This window comes from Papilio machaon, chromosome Z, assembly GCF_912999745.1.
Source record: "Papilio machaon chromosome Z, ilPapMach1.1, whole genome shotgun sequence".
Classification (NCBI taxonomy): Eukaryota; Metazoa; Arthropoda; class Insecta; order Lepidoptera; family Papilionidae; genus Papilio; species Papilio machaon.
In genome coordinates, this window is record NC_060016.1 from 2,566,825 (window position 1) to 2,586,045 (window position 19,221).

The 19,221-nt window shown below is 32.6% G+C and overlaps 3 protein-coding genes across 6 annotated transcripts in view; all 3 read left to right on the plus strand.

The window, feature by feature from the left end:
* The first annotated feature begins 533 nt into the window (after window positions 1-533).
* Window positions 534-4,469, plus strand: LOC106719893 (prostatic acid phosphatase). 2 transcript variants are annotated; one of them, XM_014514368.2, is made up of 8 exons: window positions 534-867; window positions 947-1,040; window positions 1,243-1,441; window positions 1,664-1,819; window positions 2,336-2,565; window positions 3,092-3,264; window positions 3,398-3,499; window positions 3,865-4,469. In XM_014514368.2, the coding sequence occupies exons 1-8, from the start codon at window positions 637-639 to the stop codon at window positions 3,982-3,984; spliced, it is 1,305 nt and encodes a 434-aa protein (XP_014369854.2). In that variant the 5' UTR covers window positions 534-636; the 3' UTR covers window positions 3,985-4,469. The 2 variants fall into 2 exon arrangements, with proteins under 2 accessions (XP_014369854.2, XP_045541963.1); XM_045686007.1 differs by lacking the exon at window positions 3,398-3,499.
* Window positions 4,470-6,084: 1,615 nt separating this feature from the next.
* Window positions 6,085-11,427, plus strand: LOC106719964. Its single transcript, XM_014514459.2, has 5 exons — window positions 6,085-6,230; window positions 7,928-8,067; window positions 8,829-8,939; window positions 9,526-9,621; window positions 11,328-11,427. Exons 1-5 carry the CDS (start codon window positions 6,098-6,100, stop codon window positions 11,424-11,426), a joined length of 579 nt encoding a protein of 192 aa, XP_014369945.2. The 5' UTR covers window positions 6,085-6,097; the 3' UTR covers window position 11,427.
* Window positions 11,428-14,440: 3,013 nt separating this feature from the next.
* The window catches only part of LOC106720039 (anion exchange protein 3), a 53,603-nt gene continuing 48,822 nt past the window's right edge, over window positions 14,441-19,221 (plus strand). For 2 of the 3 annotated variants that reach the window (XM_014514597.2, XM_014514600.2), the window contains exon 1: window positions 18,673-18,787. In XM_014514597.2, coding sequence (XP_014370083.2) covers window positions 18,740-18,787 — 48 coding nt within the window. In that variant the 5' untranslated portion in view covers window positions 18,673-18,739. Of the gene's footprint in view, window positions 14,497-18,672; window positions 18,788-19,221 lie in introns of those variants that run through there. The other variant, XM_014514599.2, reaches the window with a different exon arrangement.

The following is a 19,221-nucleotide window of genomic DNA, read 5'->3' on the forward strand; positions in this document are numbered from 1 at the left end:
GGTGATGATAATTTGTATGGTAATGGTTCTGCAGCTTTAGCTTTGGCTTAGTAAAATTATTTTATATTGAGAGAAATATCACAATGTTCTTGTGCATGATGTTAACCATCGAAATCAAGCTGTTGAATAAATTATTTTGAAACCTTTAACGTGTTTAATTTTTGGTTTTCTGTTCATAGCCATTATTTTTGAAAAATAGAAAGAATACAACATGTGTTAATAATAGATGTGTCACGACAGTCGAAATCCAGAGTAACGGTTACCAGAAATAGTTTCCTACGTTATCCACAACACGATGAGGTATTCTGTATTCCTGGTCAGGCTATATAAGGTTTTTACTTAAAAAGCGTTTGAGGCGCTAGCAGGCCAGGTTTTTTAATTATTGTTCAAAACATCATGCTGTCAAATTACGCCTGACACACTCTGTAAAATTTAACGTTCTCTGTGATCAAATGACAGCTGTGGTGGAAAGAGAATGCGCGATGATAGAGCGAGATGGGAATGTTCATTTTTAAAAACCTCAAAAAATATTTACTTGGCAGTTTTGATAGTCTAGTGGTTATTGTAGTCGTATTGCCAAAAAATATTTATAATTAATTTGAATGTTTTATAGGTTTCTAATATAATTGCTTTGAAATGTATTTATCCTTTGGGGTTTTTCTATGTTTGCTGTGTCAGTCTTTTGGTGAAGTTTCGATAAAATATGCAGCCATCATTTATAGACATGGTGATAGAACCCCAATTGATCCATATCCAACAGATCCTTGGCGAAACGAATCATTATGGCCCGTTAGATTCGGTCAACTTACGAATATAGGTAAAAGACAACACTATGCCTTAGGACAATGGTTTAGAAAAAGATATTCTGTAAGTTCAAAGATACCAAAGCAGCAGATATCAGCAATAACCATGTGCTTAATTTTTAACATATGCTTTTTGTTTTCAGAATATAATCACTGATAAATACGACTCTAAGAAGGTATATGTTCGATCAACAAATGTAGATCGTACCCTCATGTCGGCAGAAGTAAATTTAGCAGGTATTGTAGTATTCCAAATTTTATGGTGGCTCGCATTTTCATATAAGACGTTGTGCACACCTCAATTTAAGGCGGGAGTTTTAGGAGAAGTGACGCGGTCACACACATGTGTATCATCCGCAGGCCTACCTGGCACTAGCATAAGTTTTATTTATTTTAATTTACTATACCCTTATAAACAAAATGCGTTTTTATGGTATAGGTATGTATCCTCCTACGGGTAAAGAAGTCTGGAATGATCATTTAAACTGGCAGCCTATACCAATACACACAAGGCCTGAACATGATGATGAAGTGTTAGCGATGAAAAGAAAATGTGCACAGTATGATATTGCAAAGAACAATTTTATCAATTCCAGAGCATATGAAGATCATCTGAGTAAATATGAAGGTCTAATGGAGTGAGTGTTTACAGCTAAAACATTTACAGAATTACGCCTGTTCACAGAACAGTGAGGTTTAATACATAGTGTGGCTGCGAGACAGCACTGTGTGTTATCAAATAATAATTCTGTCTCCTACTACACTTCACTGTTCTGCATCTGCTGAAAATCAGTTGAATTATTGATTTTATGTATGAACTACCATGGTTAAATTACCACATGTTTTTTCTTGGATTTCAGTTACCTGACACAACATACATTGAGAAAAATTAAAGATTTTGAAGACATTAATGATATTTACAACATTTTATTTATTGAAGATTTGTATAATTTAACATTGCCTAAATGGACACATTCAGTTTTTCCTGACAAACTTAAAGAACCAGCATGTTACAGGTATGTTTTGAATAGTTTAATACACAACTGTCTGTTCCCACTGCAGGAACATATACAAAAACATTATTAAATATATTTTTGTACATCTGTTTTGTCAGTGAAAAGTAATGATTATGGATATTTATTTATTGTAAATATTTGTAATTTAAATATATGAAGGAATAAGGCTAAATACATAATATGATAAATCTATATTGATATACAATCAACTGTTACAGTGCTGTGTGTGTGTGTGTGTGTGTGTTTGTGCTGGAGATAATAGTGGCTTTGATGATAAATCTTAAATAACTATTTTGACCGTAAATTGAACCCAAAACATTAAGGTTTATATAATCTAATGTGTTGGTGGGTTGGGTTTGTGAGTGGGATTGGAGATAATTTTAGTCAAACAATTTATTATTGAATAATAATTTAAATTAATCATTTTACACACATAGAATGTTATTCTATATAGAATAATTTGGATTGTTAGGAGTGGTTTTTTTTTGTTGATAGAAATTTTTTAAATGATTTCAGTTTTTCAATAGCGACTGCAACTCCACTGATGGCTCGTTTGTTAGCCGGTCCTCTTTTGAAAACAATTGTGAATAACATGTTGAACAAAATGTCAGAGCAACCAGATGCTCTGACAATGTCAATATACAGCGGCCATGATTTTACAATTGCTAATATTCTATCCGCCCTTGGATTATTTGATGGAAACTGTCCATCATACACTTCCACAATTATATTGGAACTGTTAAATGGTAGGTATCATGAGGTACAAATATTTTACACAATGTTATACCTTTGTTTGTTCGTAAAAACTTTAAAACTAAGTAGTGACAGATTACAGAACTTTTTATATAGAGCTATTGTGTTCTTGTTCAAGACATCATATTTAACTGTGTAAATATTTGGGCATCATAAAACTATGGCTATTTATATATTGTAACTAGTAATTGTCCTCGACTTCTTCCGCCCGAATTTAAAAATAAATAAAGCTTTTAGTACCAAGCACTTTCCAACATTGACAGAATTAAAAAAAAATCAATAGTTTCGGAGCTTATTAAAATACAGTCAATTCTTACCTCTATATTTAGTTTAGATAAACACAAGATCCTATATTTATTTCTTTTACTGTGGCGGTTCTGTTTCTGCTTTAGGAGCACATAAACATACAACAAAAACATCTTTTTATCTCTGTTTTAAAAAAAGAACAAAAGAGTGAAATCACTGGTAAGAAAAATTGTACAAAATTCATTTATCACATGTATTTTTATATTTTTACAGACAACTCAACACATGACTATTATGTGAGAATATCGTACAGGAATACAACAGACATTGTTGAACCACTCATCCTTAATATACCTAATTGTGGGAAGATGTGTCCCATTCAGAGGTTTATCCAAATATATGATAATTTAATATCAGTTGACTGGGAATCAGACTGCCAAGTTCAGGTGATCCAATAAAATACTTTATTCAATCCTGTAACTATTTACTTTGGGATCTTCTTTATATCTTTTAATGGAAAATTGTTTTAAAAAAATTGTTTGTGATCTTTATCTTTTACAATATATATTTTTGTTCCAGAATAACAACAATTTGATTATATATTTCTTTATAACTATTCATATTTTCATCTTCGTACTATATTTACAAGATAATTACAGTGATGTTTTCAAACAAGAAAAGGTGAGTTACAAATAAAACTTCTTCTAGCTCTTCAGCCCTTTTTGGGCCTTAGCATGGTCCAGCAACTTTTTTTACTTCGGTCTATCTATGGCCATGGACTTCCAATTTTCAAGTAATCCAAACGGAACAAATCTTTTTAAGGAAGCTATTCTTATCCAATTTCCTTTCACTTTTTTATATATTTCATTCACTTTAGATCTTAATTTACTATTGTAATGTTGTACTAAAATATATTTTTAAATATTATGTCTTGCAATTTAAAATTATACAGAATAAAAAAAATCCTTAAATTTCAAATTACATAAATATTTAAAAGACAAATCATTATATAAGTTAAAAAAAGTTTCATAAAACTGTTTTTTCAGAGAAATGAACTACTTCGAAACAGAAGAATTGCAACTGATGAAACTAAAACATGTTTATGCCCGGATTTGGAACATAATGTTGATGCAAACAACGTAGAAAAACCTCAATTGTTATTGTAGATTATAGTTGTATAAATTTAACTGGCCCGGTGAGACGCATACTGGTATTTAGTTCTGTCAAAAAATATGTAAAAGCAGGCTCTGTTGGCCTAGCACGAATATTAGACACAAGGACCTTTATATCGTCGTCAATTATGTCATAATTAGTATGAGATTTTTGGTATACTTTATGTAGGAGGGGGGCCGTTCAAGTATTACATAAGAACTATGGGGAGGGCGGGAGGTCTTTGCTTTGCTTATTTTGGATGACATGGGGGGTAGGGGAGTCTAGATGATGATTACGTCATCGGTAGTTATTTACTTTTTTACACGAATGGCAACCCTCACATTGTCTTTGCTTGAAAACGAAACTATTTTCAGGGATTCCCGCAAATAATGCATACGTTTAGGCACTCGCTTTAGAACCGAGTAGGGGAATTACCGCGCGCTATTCACTTGTCTAAATTTCCTCTGTCAGTGTATTGTTTCGTTTGGAATACTATAGCTAGTAGAAGTATTATAAGCATAGCAAAGCAAGATGAGTTGAATGTTGAATGGCTCGATGAGAACGATGTAGACATTCCAAAATTGGATGAAAGTGAGCAGACTCACAACACTGAGCAGCAATACAATGTCATCGAAAACTTAGAATCAAGGATTCGGGTTTAATGGACTGAAGACTGTTAATTTGAATTTAATATATTTACCAAAAATTTAAAATAAGTTTGTTATGTTCGTAAGATTATAATATTTTTGTCCCTTATCTATGTTGAATACCGTATCAGTAAAATCTAATCTGATATAATTCTCTATTTAAAATAATAATTATAATATTTAAAAAAAACAACATATTAATTGAAAAATGTTTACGGAAGCATGGGGGAGGGGGTAAGAGCTTTGCTTACTTTTGCTGACAAGGGGGATGGGGGGGGGTAAATAATTGTAATAAATCTGCTTACGTAATACTTGAACGGCCCCAGGGCAAATTTTATTATAAATTTTGATGACGATACAAAGACGATTGTCAAAAATATTCGTTCTAGGCCCACAAAAAAGACACAAGACATGACAAGACTACTGCAGACAAGAAAAGCCTGTTCTACTTTTGCCTACTGAGCCAGATAACCTTATCAGACTATAAGTGGACTGATTGTATTATAATTATTATAATTTACTTGACCTTCCTATATTTTATTTGTTTGTTGCATATTAAAAAAAGGTAAAAACAATTAAAAATATTTTGACCAAAACATTTAACCAAAGCTGCATTTACTGTGCAAGTAAAAAAGAAATTACTGAACAAATTCTACTATATTATTTAGTATTAACATGCAGTATTGAAGTGCTAACAACGATACCTTCGTTGTACATAGATTGTATATTTTAAGTGAGTTTATATGTTAAGATGAAATTTTAAATTGATATTAATTTTAAAAATAATAATATTATCACTTCAAAACGATTTTTTAAGTGAAATTGTTCATAAAAAATATCTTCATATATACAACATTTCAAGAAATTTAGCCTAATCCGAGATGTGCTAAAAAAAGCTACCAAAATGAATGAAAATATTTGTGATGTTTGTTTTATATTTTTAATAAAGTTTTATTCTGTGGCACTTCAGAGTTTTTTTTGTTTGTTTTTAATTTCCTCAAATTGAAGCCATGTTTTGAAACAAGGAACATTCATGTAACATTCTTCTTCACTAACGTCGGCGCAAAAAGTTTTATAAACCTTAAAGTTTTGGCTTCATTTTTTACAGCCGGTCACACTTACTTGGGAATTGTTAGGAATACATTAAAATTAATTAATTACAAACTGAAAAATGTAACATTGTAAGTAGTGGTGAAATAATTTATAAAATCAAGCAGCATGAGTATTTTTAACCTTTACCCATGACCATAACCGCCTCAACATTGTACAATTTACAACAGAGTAAAAAGTGAATAGAGTATATTTGTGGTTCAAGAACAACATTTTTATTTCTTATTCTTTACATCTGTCACTCAAATAATCAAAATATATATTTTAAGAAACATTTTATGGTTCACCAATGTATTATTTATTATTATTATTGTTTATAATCTTTTATAAAAATTCATTTGCTTTACAAAAAAATGGAGATAAAATAATTATGCAGCCAGTAGAATTAATTGATCTGGTGATACAGGAACAGATGAGAAGCGATAGGCCTGCAATTCGCCGTCGATATAAAGAAAACGCCAAGACCGGTGTTGATGATCACGCCAAAATTGAAGTACAAACAGGTAACAACGAAACTCCCACAACCCAACAAGTAAAAAGAGATTACTGATTTCTATCAGTTGTAATCTACGCTAATCATGCTTGCTTCTAATTAATATATACATGGGAGGGACTAAAATGCAAATTAAAAAGAACTGGTATGTTGTACCGGCGATAATTCCACCTCTTTCCCGTTCTCCTTGTCTCCGTCTCGACCTAACAAAGGAAATCCAACAAATACTAGTAACGATGATTGTAAAGTTGCAGGCTAGTTAACATTAGTCATACATTTTGGTCACCCCTAACTTGGTTAGCCTCCGCCCCTGTGTGGAACATATAGACATTTTTGTGTCAGATATGATAGATTTGTTTCTACGGAAGTTTTTCATATTTCATTTCTGTTTTTGGTAGGTATTACGTACGGTAGTTGGGAAAGCTAAATTGCTGTACACAAAGTATTTAAACTGGATAATAAAGATGACATACTTTGATGTTAATTTGATTGATAGCTACTGTAAATGTTGCTCTTGCTATTTATTTTGGGTAAACTTACTAGGGCTTAAGGTTTAATTACTGTAACTCGGTTGTGATTTGTTTTATGTATAATAACAGAAGATATCAGCGGTGATGAGGAACGTTTACGTGCGTGTAAGGTGTGGAGCCGGTGGGGTAAGTGGAGCGACTGTTCTGCGACTTGCGGTGGTGGCATGATCGTACGACGCAGGCTGTGCGTTGCTGGACGCTGCGCTCCCGGCGAGCTCGAAGAGCAGCGTAGAGCCTGCGCCGAGTCGCCCTGCACCACGACTTCCTTTGAACTCGGACCCGAAGACATGCGCGAAGTCGAATAAATCCGCAAACTTAATATATGATATAGAAAAATCTACATTATGCACCCCCTGATATTTTTGTATCAACTAATTGTTAACAATTTTTTATAAATTATGTTGACTTGTAATAATTAAATTATAAGAAGTAATTAGATGTTACATTCTTCCCATTATTTAAATTAAACAATGATGTCATAATTACAAATATTTGTAGCCGTGATGTGGCCACCTGTAAAAATATTGTTTCGATAGCTTCATTCATATTTATTATATTAAGAATCACGTTTAATATCACATAAAGATAGGGAACTAATATTTTCATAATTGTTTTGTATAATTTTAAAACGTGTAAATTTCTCATCTGATATAATAATAATTACATTAGTTGCGTGACGTGAGAATGTATCTTTTACTATTGCGAACAATAAGATTAAATATAATAAAAGTCATTTTAATATGATTTTATGTTTAAACGAGTATCCATAACTGCATCGTCCGCCGGCTCTGAGCTTGCGAGAATGATTGCGGAGTTGTGCCTTGTTCTGAGAATCGTGTTGAATAGTAACCATCAACCTACTCGTCTGACAGTGGCTACATGCGGAGGTAAACAGACATATTCTTCGAACTAAAAATTTCTTTACTCGATTGTGAAATTAATTTTTTCCGCTATTGTAATCGCGAAGTCAATCAAGGTAGTATCTTTGATATATTTGGTTATTCTACGTTTGTTCATTAGCAATGCATTCAAGTTTGTTTGCGACGTTATCTGTTTTCTTCTGCGGCACTAACTTTGTGATGAGTAAATGTAAGAAAATTTTCAATATTAAATCGATTTATGTTAAAAATTATATTTGTAAATTAATTTTTGTATATCAAATTTGTTTTGTAATTAGCTCAAGGAGGATCTCAGGAACTTATTCAACCGCAAAGAAAATTCAAATTGCCTACGAAAGATGAAATACTACGGTCTTCGGATACGTGGGAGATCAATCCCAATCTGAATTCGATGTGGACTCATCGACCAGCACCAATTGTAAGTAAAACTCATTCTAAATAAAAAGAAATATTTATTAGTGTAGCTTGTTTTTTCTTAACATACAAAAACGTTAATTTCTCACTCATATTTATCTCTGAAAATGTCTTTTCCATTTGCGGAAATCGAAAATTTATTTCTGTTCGTATTTTTATGTCGAATTATTCGCATTTTATTTTTTATTCTATACTATTCTATTCACAGAATATCATCAGTACGCTATTTGTTGCTCGGTCAAAAAAAAAGAAAGTTTATGTTAGATCTAGGTGTATAAAAAAAATTTACTAGATCAATTCAGGAATAACGTGATAATGAACATCTTTTAATCCAGTCTTTAGAATTACAATATTAGTAAGAGTAAGATGGTTTATGTCAGGTTGTTTAACCAGGTGATATCATCTAGATGAATAATTTGCTGTGGTAGGGTAATCCTTTGTTTACCTTGGTAATCTACTTAGGTTGCATGACTAGGGGGAATTGCGGTGATTAATTTTTTAGTCATAAGTTTATCTTTTAATTTTGTACTTTTGAGAATTACTATTTATTTAGATAACCTAATTGAGTGTCACGCGTGAACACAAAAGCACTTTTCTAACCGTGGGTTTCTAAGACCAAAATCTCCGTTTAACAATGAAACAACAAAAAGATTCAAAATTTGTCCATGGAAAACATGAACAACCAAATCACATTAGCCGGCATTTGATTTAGCACCGACGTGCCAATTTTAGCACTGAGTATAAAAATAATAATAATTCTTACAGCAGTCACAACCAGAAGATATGTTGCCTCGGAGAGTTGTGTTAAAAACACCCCATTCATTGACAAGGCTCGCTAAAACGTTTACGTTTGGATTCGAACCCTATTTTGATAAGGTAAAGCTATATCTAATATATAAAATTCTCGTGTCACAGTTTTCGTTCCCGTACTCCTCCGAAACGGCTTGACCGATTCTCATGAAATTTTGTGAGCATATTGAGTAGGTCTGAGAATCGGCCAACATCTATTTTTTATCAACTATTAATTTTTTTTCAACTGCGCGCGGACGGAGTCGCGGGCGACAGCTAGTGATTAATATATTTATTACTACTGGAAAATACCATACTTGTTACCGTACTTGGTTTGTCACAAAGTGACAAACTGTGACGAGTCAAAAACTCAATACATATATTAGTCACCTTAATACTATAGTTGGTAATTACTACTACGTAAAGATCTTCGCCAGCCGTTGATCTATCCTAGGTATACCTAGGATAGAGTTCCCTATAGGGGGGGAGGCTAACATTTATATGGAGACTTATGCTACAACTTACTTTTACTTGATTGACAGTGAATGATGAAGCCATAAATCTCATGACATGAATCTTTCTGTTTTTAGCGCCCGAATGCGATATGAAGTAGAGAAAATAATTACGATTTCTTTAACTTTAAAATACATCTGCAGTAATATTTATATTGCAGGACATTTTCGAGCCATTCGAAAGAAGACAAAGGCCGGTGACGCTTATCACTTTCAGAAGAAATGGTTTATTACCTAAAATTATCAATAGAGTTGAGGTAAAATATAATCTAAGCATTCTTTGTCTTTTTTAAGGGTGAAAAGCATTTCTTAGAGTTTCTTCGAGAAACTGTTTCTTGGTTGTTAGGGTGATATACTTCCATAATAAATAGGAATGAATTTTTCTTAGTTTACGTACATTATTATTATCTCAAATAAATATTTATTAGTAATAATCCAAGTCTGTATTTTAAAGCTTGCACAAAACATTGACTACATTTAATAATATTTAAGTTACTCTATGAAAATATTTATCTTTGGGTGTATCCCATTGGGCCGATCGTTTTACCGGTCAATTGCTCCAATAAGATTTTTACCCTTTGGGCTGATAGATTGGCAAACCAATCAACGGGAAGTATCCTTTTCTTTACATAGAAATGTAATATTTTAATGAAAAAGTTCAATTACATACACGTTCACAAGTGTACCAATAAATCAGAGTACCAAGAAATACTACACATTAATTTTATATAATAAAGTAATCAAAGAATTAAATTCGAATAGTGGTAGACGCTAGCAACAACAAAAGCTCGCCCGGTAAAATACTACGACCAGACAGAAGGCAGGCGTGAAGTGGAAGCAATTCCGCGTTTAGTCCGATGAGTGTGGTGCCGGAGACCTAATTTTAGTCCCTTCTTACCCTTATATAAGGAAAGTATGGGAAGGAGTAGGGGATTTCAGTGGATAAGAAAAAAAAGAGTATGGGATTTCTGAAAAAAGAGTAGAGAATTAGAGTGGATAAGAGTTAAAACTCTTATCCACTGGAATCCCCTAATTCTTCTACACCAAAAAAAAAACTTGAGAGGTGTCAAGGGACACCCGGATGGAACGAAGTTCCTTTCAATTAATTAGTGAAGGAACCAATGTTTATTCTATGAATAAAAAACTTAAGTCTTCACAAGAAGTACATTTTATTTCTATGAATTTTCGTTATATATTGTCACGTCGTTGCCATGGTGAAGTAGCGCTCATTCGTCGTTAACATACTTACTATAGCAAAAAGTGTCGTGACAACTTTTCGTAAGAATTTTTTCCGTCTAGCCCCCTTTCACAACGCGCGATAAGGAACTTCGTTCCAATAAAAATTGCCACAATACTGGCAACGTGGCAATTTTTCGACCTGTAGTGATACAAAAATATCTGGTCGGACATGGCGTTGTTATCGTGGTTAGTTCTGTCAGATAACATGAAAAATCTAATAATACAGCTACAGCCTACAAGGTTCTCGTGGAACTTTTTTACGTTGACTGTTGTAATTTAATTTATGCCCTAGGGCTGAATAAGTTTGTTGGTGTACTGATTTGACATTTAATTAAAATGGATAGGAAATAAACGTCCTTGACTGTACATCTACACGTTGAGTTCATTGTAACATAAAGGGATTAATATACTTTGAAAAATGAAGTGTGTGTGACTCGACTTGTATTCTTCTCGCAGTGTCTTGTTTATTGATTTTTAAACTAACCAATAACTCCTTATTTCTTTTCAATAAGAAGTTAGTGTTATGCAACACGACGGGAAACTTTGTTAAATGTTAGAGATATGTAATTTTACTGAAACGGCATTACGTTTTTTAAATATAAACTGTAACTGAAATGTTTTAAAAAATTTGGCAAAAGTAAATAAAAATGGCTTCTAAATTCGATATTAAAATTATTTTTCAAAGTATTCTAAGCAAAATTTTTTCACGTTTTTTTTATTTCAGAGTACCACTAATCCAGAAAACAAGATCGCAGAACTTCAGTCACCTTTCAACGAAATCGGTAGTTATTGGCAAGAAGACCCAACGCTTATGAATTTTTAATTTCCACTTCTAAATTAAATTTTTTATTAAGAATTTTTAACATATTTTTTCAAAAATAAACATGTACTAAATCAGTTTCTTTTAATTTAGTTGATATTCCGTTCCATTTAATTTTTTTACATCATATTCAGTAAATATAGAAGAAAAAGGGAGTGTTTAAAGCTATCTTGTCTTCAAAGGGTAAAAGCACACAGTGTCGACGTTAGGCTAGAGCGTATTTAGACAACCGACCAGGGCGGCACAGGTCCAACTACCAGTCTCACATAACCCTATTAACCGCCTCCAAAGGCGTGGTAAAAAAGAGTGCGCCATAGAAATCTCACCGTGGACGTTAGGAGTACCTAAAACAGTTACTGAATGCAAATAAACCTACATAATATATGTCTATACTTTCTCTCTTTGAGAAAACTTTACCGTCCACTGCGGAACATAGACCTTCCACAATAAAGTTGTAACCGAATGAGAAGAATCTTCAAAACATTAAAATATTTCAATACTTACGGCTGCGTTGCAAAACAACGATATTTTAAAATAAGTTCGCTGATGGAAGTAAAAAAAAAACTAATAATAAAATGGCATATACGGCATAATATATCAAAACCCTATGCTATGTCAAATATGATAGTTATCAAGCAAAGGCTTTTCTATAAATAGCTCCGTGTGAACAAAACATTGACCGCACTGTGAATATAGCGTCCGTTATTAAAATATACAGCTGTTCATCACGAAGTTAGAAGTGTTTCCGGGAAGATAAACTTTTATACGTAAGATATTCGAAAGGAATCGAGACAAAGCCTGCTAGAAGACGTTACCTCCCCACCACGCCTACTGTACTGATTACAGACGTCTACGGGTTTTACAGGAAAAGTTTACTCAAAAAATCATACAACTTTATACTATAAATTTAATGATTACATATTTTTTTGCCATTACTATCATTACTGTCTATTATCAGTCTACTGCTAGCATGACTTGATCAGTATGCGATCCTCACATCTTCAGCGACACCTTGTTCTCGTGAGATCGTCGTTAGACTTGGAAGGAGGGAGTCCAACGCTATTAGTTCTATTCAATTAATTACCATCTGACTGTCGCGCTTTTACGCCAAAACTACAAAACCGATTTAAATGAAATTTGGTATACTAATAGTGTGGAGTCTGAGAAAGTAGGTGTGCTTTTTAATGCGAAAAAAGGTTGAATGGGGATGAATAGTTATATGAATGTATCGTCATATTTAGTTAGAAGTTTGAAACTAATTTTTTAGGCTGTTGATTCGATATAAATAAATATGAGGGCAGAGCGCGGCGTGGTACGGCGCGGTATAGGATTATTTATACGTATTTAAACATATATCTAGGTCTTATTTCTAAAATGCTACCCAAAGACACTATTCTGCGCGGACGAAATCATGGGTACAACTAGTTTAATATAAACCACTGGTTTACTAATAGTTGGGGTTTCTATATTAGAATGAAGACGTTTTCCGAGTATTGTGAGTAGCTTAGAATCTTTTATTTATTCGACGTCACTTTTATTACTGCCTAATTATCGTTTGTTGTTTATACTATGTTTTTAATGAATTCGACAAATAGTTATGTTCAAAATTCAATATGTAAGTACTAACCTTATGTGGTTTTCAAAAGGCAAGACATTATTTCTCTTTATGGTCATTTTATATTTATATTAGAATTAAATTTCGATACGGTATACTATAGAAAATATTTCCCATACAACTTTCAATGGTTTTATAATATTAGTTATTTTTTAAAGTAACTGCTATAACCATAAGTCATAACCTATAACCTTACAAACTTCACGATAAGGATGAAGATGAATGACTACGCATGTCAAAATCCTTTATTTTGTGACAAGTACTTAGCAATGCATAAAGTCTTGTGTACACCTTTGTTGTGGCTTTATTGAATCTTAATATCTTTTATGTGAATTATTAACGTTCAGTGTTGTTACTCTTATAATATACATACTATATAAAATATGTATGAAATTGGACGGGGCTCGTACTTTGTATTTTATTCATTTTAAATCATTTTGACATCAGTGTCATTGGTTATTATGAACTTATATTGAGTTTTACATAATTAATATGAAGATAAAAGTTTTCATAAATATAAATTTTCACTGGAAAAAGCCCTTTGTAAAATGGTAATTATTTTTAATATTATTTTCATATTTTATAAAGAGCGCGACCTGACGGCAAAGGCCAGCATAACATCTATGTCTATCTATCCGGTAGTCACACACCAACCGGGCGGTGCTCTATGAAACGGTGTGCAGTAATCAATAACCTTTATACGGTAATAACTTTATAATAATTTTATTTGCCGGCCTTTTTCAATTATCATATGTAAATTTCGGAGAGAGTTGTTAATGAATACTGCTAATTGTGGTATAGATGAACTACTTACTTGTCTGTCAACCCTTTCATAAAATAAATTAGCCATCCTCAAGTAGCCGCTTATCCTTTAAATGACAACTGAAGAATAAAATATAAAAATGCAAACATTTTGCATTGCAGGATGTTGATATTACAGTTTCCAATCCTTCATAGAAGTGTTTGGATTATAATTAAGTATATTTAAAATAGATTGAATGTTTTGTCTAATGTAGCTCAAAGATCAAACAAGTTAGAGATTTTCTGTTTACACCGTCAAGTATTCAACTTTCGTACTTTGATTGAATGATTCCAGTGTAACATGATCGGTTTGCGTTTGAAACCTGCGCCGCCCGCCATTTCATAGTCGACACCTGCGCACACACGGGGTTTTACATTCAACAATATACTTATTAATTCTGCATTGTTGAGTGACATACGGCACTCTTATGTTATTGTACGATTCGTTCACAATACCAGTGTGTCTCTATGTACGAGGTGTGTTAGTCGCGCGCCATCCGTTTCCGATGCGCGCCGATCAGAAAGAAATGTGTCTAGCAGTTCCAAGTTAGTCCTTCAGTTCGCTCTAATTGGTCCTGGATGCGGGCGTGCCGCGCCGTCTCTGTCGGTGTCGCTCACGTACAGTTCGCCTGTTGAATTCTCCACCTCGAATTTAAGGTAGAATTAAATTTACAAAAAGTTATTTTCATGTTTCTGCAGTTTGTGTTTTTCGTATATAAATGTGAAAAATAATCACTGTTTTTTGTTAAGAAAATTTCTATAAGTTTACTATATTTTAGTAGTGAATTTTTGTGTATTATATTTAGTTTTAGTGCGTTATAAATATCTGAATTTCAAGAACAATCCAACTATCCTGTAAGTAATCTCCATATATTTTGAATGTAATTAAAAAAAGTATCTATTTTTATCCATCAAATGCAATGTTCTAATAATCGATTTATGTCGATTTCCTTTTTAAATACTTTGTTACAATCATAAAAAATACAAAATGCAATATATTGTAATTTGTAACATAACATAAATAAGAGTTAAAAACTTAAAGTTGTAGTACAAATTTAAGTAAGAAAGTGACAAACAACTTTGAGGTTTTTATTTTAATTTTACAATAAACGAAAGACAGAAAAGTGTAATCAGATAACTTCAATAGCGACTTATTATTGATTGTTGATTTAAGAAAGCTTTTTTTTAATCATTTAAAGATCAGATCTTTAGTTTTTACAATTAAATAAATTCAATTTCTTTCGTTAACATTGTATATTCTAAGACTTATATAAAAGGATTACTTTACCAAAAGCTAGTACCAAAAGATAGTGCAGTACAAAACAGTCTTTTTGGAATAAAATTGTAGTTTTTCTTTACATAAACACGCTAGTAACCTAGAGGGGTAGGCAGAATTACGCTAGAAATGGGGGTATTTATGTTTAGCGTTTGTAATAGCATTTAAGTCATTTAACATCTCATCTCAAAAAAATAACAGTAACTTACTAGATTAAATAAAAACAAAGTGAATCTTTAATAAGCATCCTGATAATGTTATCTCAAACAAATTTTGATGAAGTTATATATGTACATAAGACGTAAAAATAATATACATTATGTATCATTTCTTTAAGCTTATGTATACTTTTACTGAGCTTAGAGTTCATACGTATGACTGTGGCCCGATCTTTCGGTGGAAATTAATACTTTATTGTCTTATGTATATTAAATGTTTGTGAATTGTGAATGTGCAGAAAAAGGTATATGTAATAGTATATTTGTTCATCGCGGCCTTTTTTAACTATCTACCTTCTCCGTCTTTGATATATAATATACTAGCTGTCGCCTGCGAATCCGTCCGCGCGGAATTAACTAAAAAAAACTTAATTACTAGCCTGTGTGTTCTTCTAGACTATGTTCTACATCTATGCCAAATTGCATCGAGATCGAAGTCGTTCGAAGGATACCTTGTAACAAACATCCAAACATCCGCTTTCATATTAGTAAGATTTCATTAGATACACGATCAGTGCTCTGAAAGTAGAGTCACCAAAAGAACGTTTGATTTTTTTATGAAAGCGTGCTCTTACTCAATTATATATTGATGTTCTTTGCTCAATGTTATTGTTTTTATCCTACAAAATTTCTGTATCTTACTGCCGCACCCAGAGACAGCGTCGCTGAGGGAATACTTAGTGTAAATTTATTTGCTTCAAACCAGTGCGGCAGTATAAGAATTATAATCTCTATTATAACAATGTCAACTTTCTGGAAAATGTAATATTTTAAATTGACAACACTTATTGTATTGGAAGCAAAATAATTTTCCCTGTTTATCGTTCATGATTCATTATAAGTTGTGAAAGTGCTTTGAAGTTCCATAACTTAGGCGTTAAGTTGTGAAACAATTGTTACCTATTTGAACTATGCGGGCGATGGTACCAATAATGAGAGGGACGAGCCCTGCTTAGGCATGAACAAGTTGTTTTATATTATTAGTATTCAATCGATTCATTTATTACAATTCAAGTAGATATCAATTGATTATTACGAGATGCCTTGATTTGTTGATATATCAATCAAATCGAAAATCAAATATGTTTATTAATCTATATATATAAAAGAAAGTCGTGTTAGTTACACTATTTATAACTCAAGAACGGCTGAATAGATTTGACTGAAAATTGGTGGGCAGGTAGCTTAGAACCAGGAAACGGACATAGGATAATTTTTACCCCGTTTTCTATTTTTTATTCCGCGCGGACGGAGTCGCGGGTAAAAGCTAGTATAAAATAAAAGCCGGCTACACAATTAAAGTTTTAATTGAGTAGTTTTAACTGAACAGTCGTTCACTTTCTGTAAAATCTTATTTCACTTTCGGATAAAAATAGCAATTATTTATATTACTACAATTTAATTGGAAAACATTAAGAAATAAATGAAACAAAAATTTAAATTGTTTTCTGTGAATAAACCTTGTCGATAATACATCAGACATTTAATTGTTATACCAACAACAGTAGTAACAAGTAGTCTGAAAATCGAATGGAATCGAATAATGCGATATGATTACAAATTACTTGATAGGTCTTAGATCTTAGGTGATAGGTTTCTTAACGGTTAGTTTCTTCAACTTATAAAGATGATCATTAATCTCACTAATATTATAAATGCGAAAGTTTGGATGTATGGATGTATGGATGTATGAATGTATCACGTACAGGGATTAATAAAAAAAAGCCTGCCTTTGTGACACTGCAACAAACATTTGTTTAACAACGAACCTGTTTCAGGCGTGGTAAACGCACTTTGACGTTCAGTCGGACGTGTTAAAATGCCTACTAGCGAAATCGTAATACACATGAAGGAGAGTTTTCACGCTGCATTGTAGGGTACACGCACATTGTGGGAGTTGGCATAGATTTACTTCTACTGATGAACCGCTTAACGGACAGTTTGGGTACGCAAATTCAATTCTATTATGGAGTAAACTTTGGATTCCGTTTTCGTATCTCAGTAGGCTTAAGACATGTATTCACTTTCCACTACACGCAGTCGCGAAAGCGAACTGAAACAAATGTCAAAGATGTCCTTGGGCGTCGATGAACACCTTGGTGTTCCCGTTGCTCGTTTGCAACCCCCATCTCTCTTAAAAAAGTTCGTTTTTTTTTAAATTTGGCTTAATTCGGCTAATTGTTTAGCAGAAAAGATTACATGGCGAAGCTATTATGGTGCAAACCAATGTTTGTTCGCTTGTTATATGCTTTACAGGCCCAACATTGTTAAATATTTTGTTTTGACAGCACTCGGATATCCAGTAGCCTGAAGCTGACGATTGCTAGCTTCGGACATATCGACGGGTTACATACCAAATACAAATGAATTTTAATTTTACTACATTTTATTTTTGTTAGGTTCGGTTGTGGGAGTTAATTTGTTTTGTAATTACTTAAACCCACCTAGGTTTTATATCATTTTAAAATATTGCGAAATGTTATAATTATTATTACTTAAAGTATTTATATCAATTTTCAAGAAATTTTGCCTAAAGGAGAATATGTACATACAAATTTTTACCCATATTTTAGACCTTCAGTCCATCAATTCATCTCGAATTTAGATATCTACCCTTTCTTAGTGCTTGCCTACCTAAATACAAAGACATGAATGAAATTTCAAGTTTTTTTATTGTTATATCAGTTCCATCTTTAACATACTTTTCTTCTTTTATTTACAATACAATAGCGCAGTGGCGCAGCACTGCTATTTATTTCCCGTACATTACTTCCTCGGTAGACATAGTGGTTGAAGCGCTGAACTGGATTTTTCCAAGCCTTGATGTCCGTTTGTTTATTGTTCTGTTATTTAAATATCGAATTTCCGAAGGTAACGGCGATAAGTGAAAGTTGAAGTTACATATGTCAAGATGTCAGGCAAGGGATAAGCTTCGTGTCATGCTAAACATTTTTTTAAATATTTTCCAAGTCTCTCCAGTGGCTATGTCTAAAACATTTTGAAAGTAACATGACATGTTTCATCTTTGGGAATTCAAAATATATTGAATTGAATTTCGGTGTTGCTGTTAAATAATTAACATTTCTTGTTAAAAAAGTCAACGAAGAATATTTTTAGCGGAATTAGAATTTGCCAATTTTCTAAATATCTAATATTTTTTTCTTTAATTACTTGATTATTTTATTATTCGTTAAGAAAACAGATATAAAATTATGGCAGGACGTAAACATTTGTTTATTCTGCAGGTGAGTGGTTGAGGACTTAGGCGCGAGATGCGCGTGCGCCGGGCGCGCGGTGGAGCCTGTGCGTAACGTTCAGTCATTCAGTCTGGCAGCCGCAATCGGCGCGAATGCTTGTGTGTGCAACGTGTTTTTATTTCGCACGTTGAGACGAACGCGAACACGATATGAGTAGCGGCAAAAGAAAACTATCGTTTTTGGGCTTCTCACCTCAGGTATGTCAGTTGATATAAAAAAGTGCGCAATTAGAAAAACGTTTTATAGTTTCGTAGTGTACATATTTTATTTCGCTATAATTCAATTAGATATTTGTGCAAAGTTAAATTCTTTTTGTTATTTAATATAACATTATCATTTTTACGTGATTTTGAGTGTACAATTTCGTTTTTATTTTTAATGTAATTTAATGTCATTACCCTTTACTGCTTGATATCTCTATTATTCAATATGAATGTTACTTGCAAATACATAGAGTGTGAGTTTATTTAATGTGTACTGGACGCGTTTTTTTTTTTGCACTTTCTCAATATTGTCGCGCATGTTTACATTTAATTTATATGTTTTTATAGTTTTTAGAGTTTTGAGATTTTTGGTATTGATTCTGTTACTTTGAAAAGGAAATAAACCGCTCCCAAACATACTGGTCGCA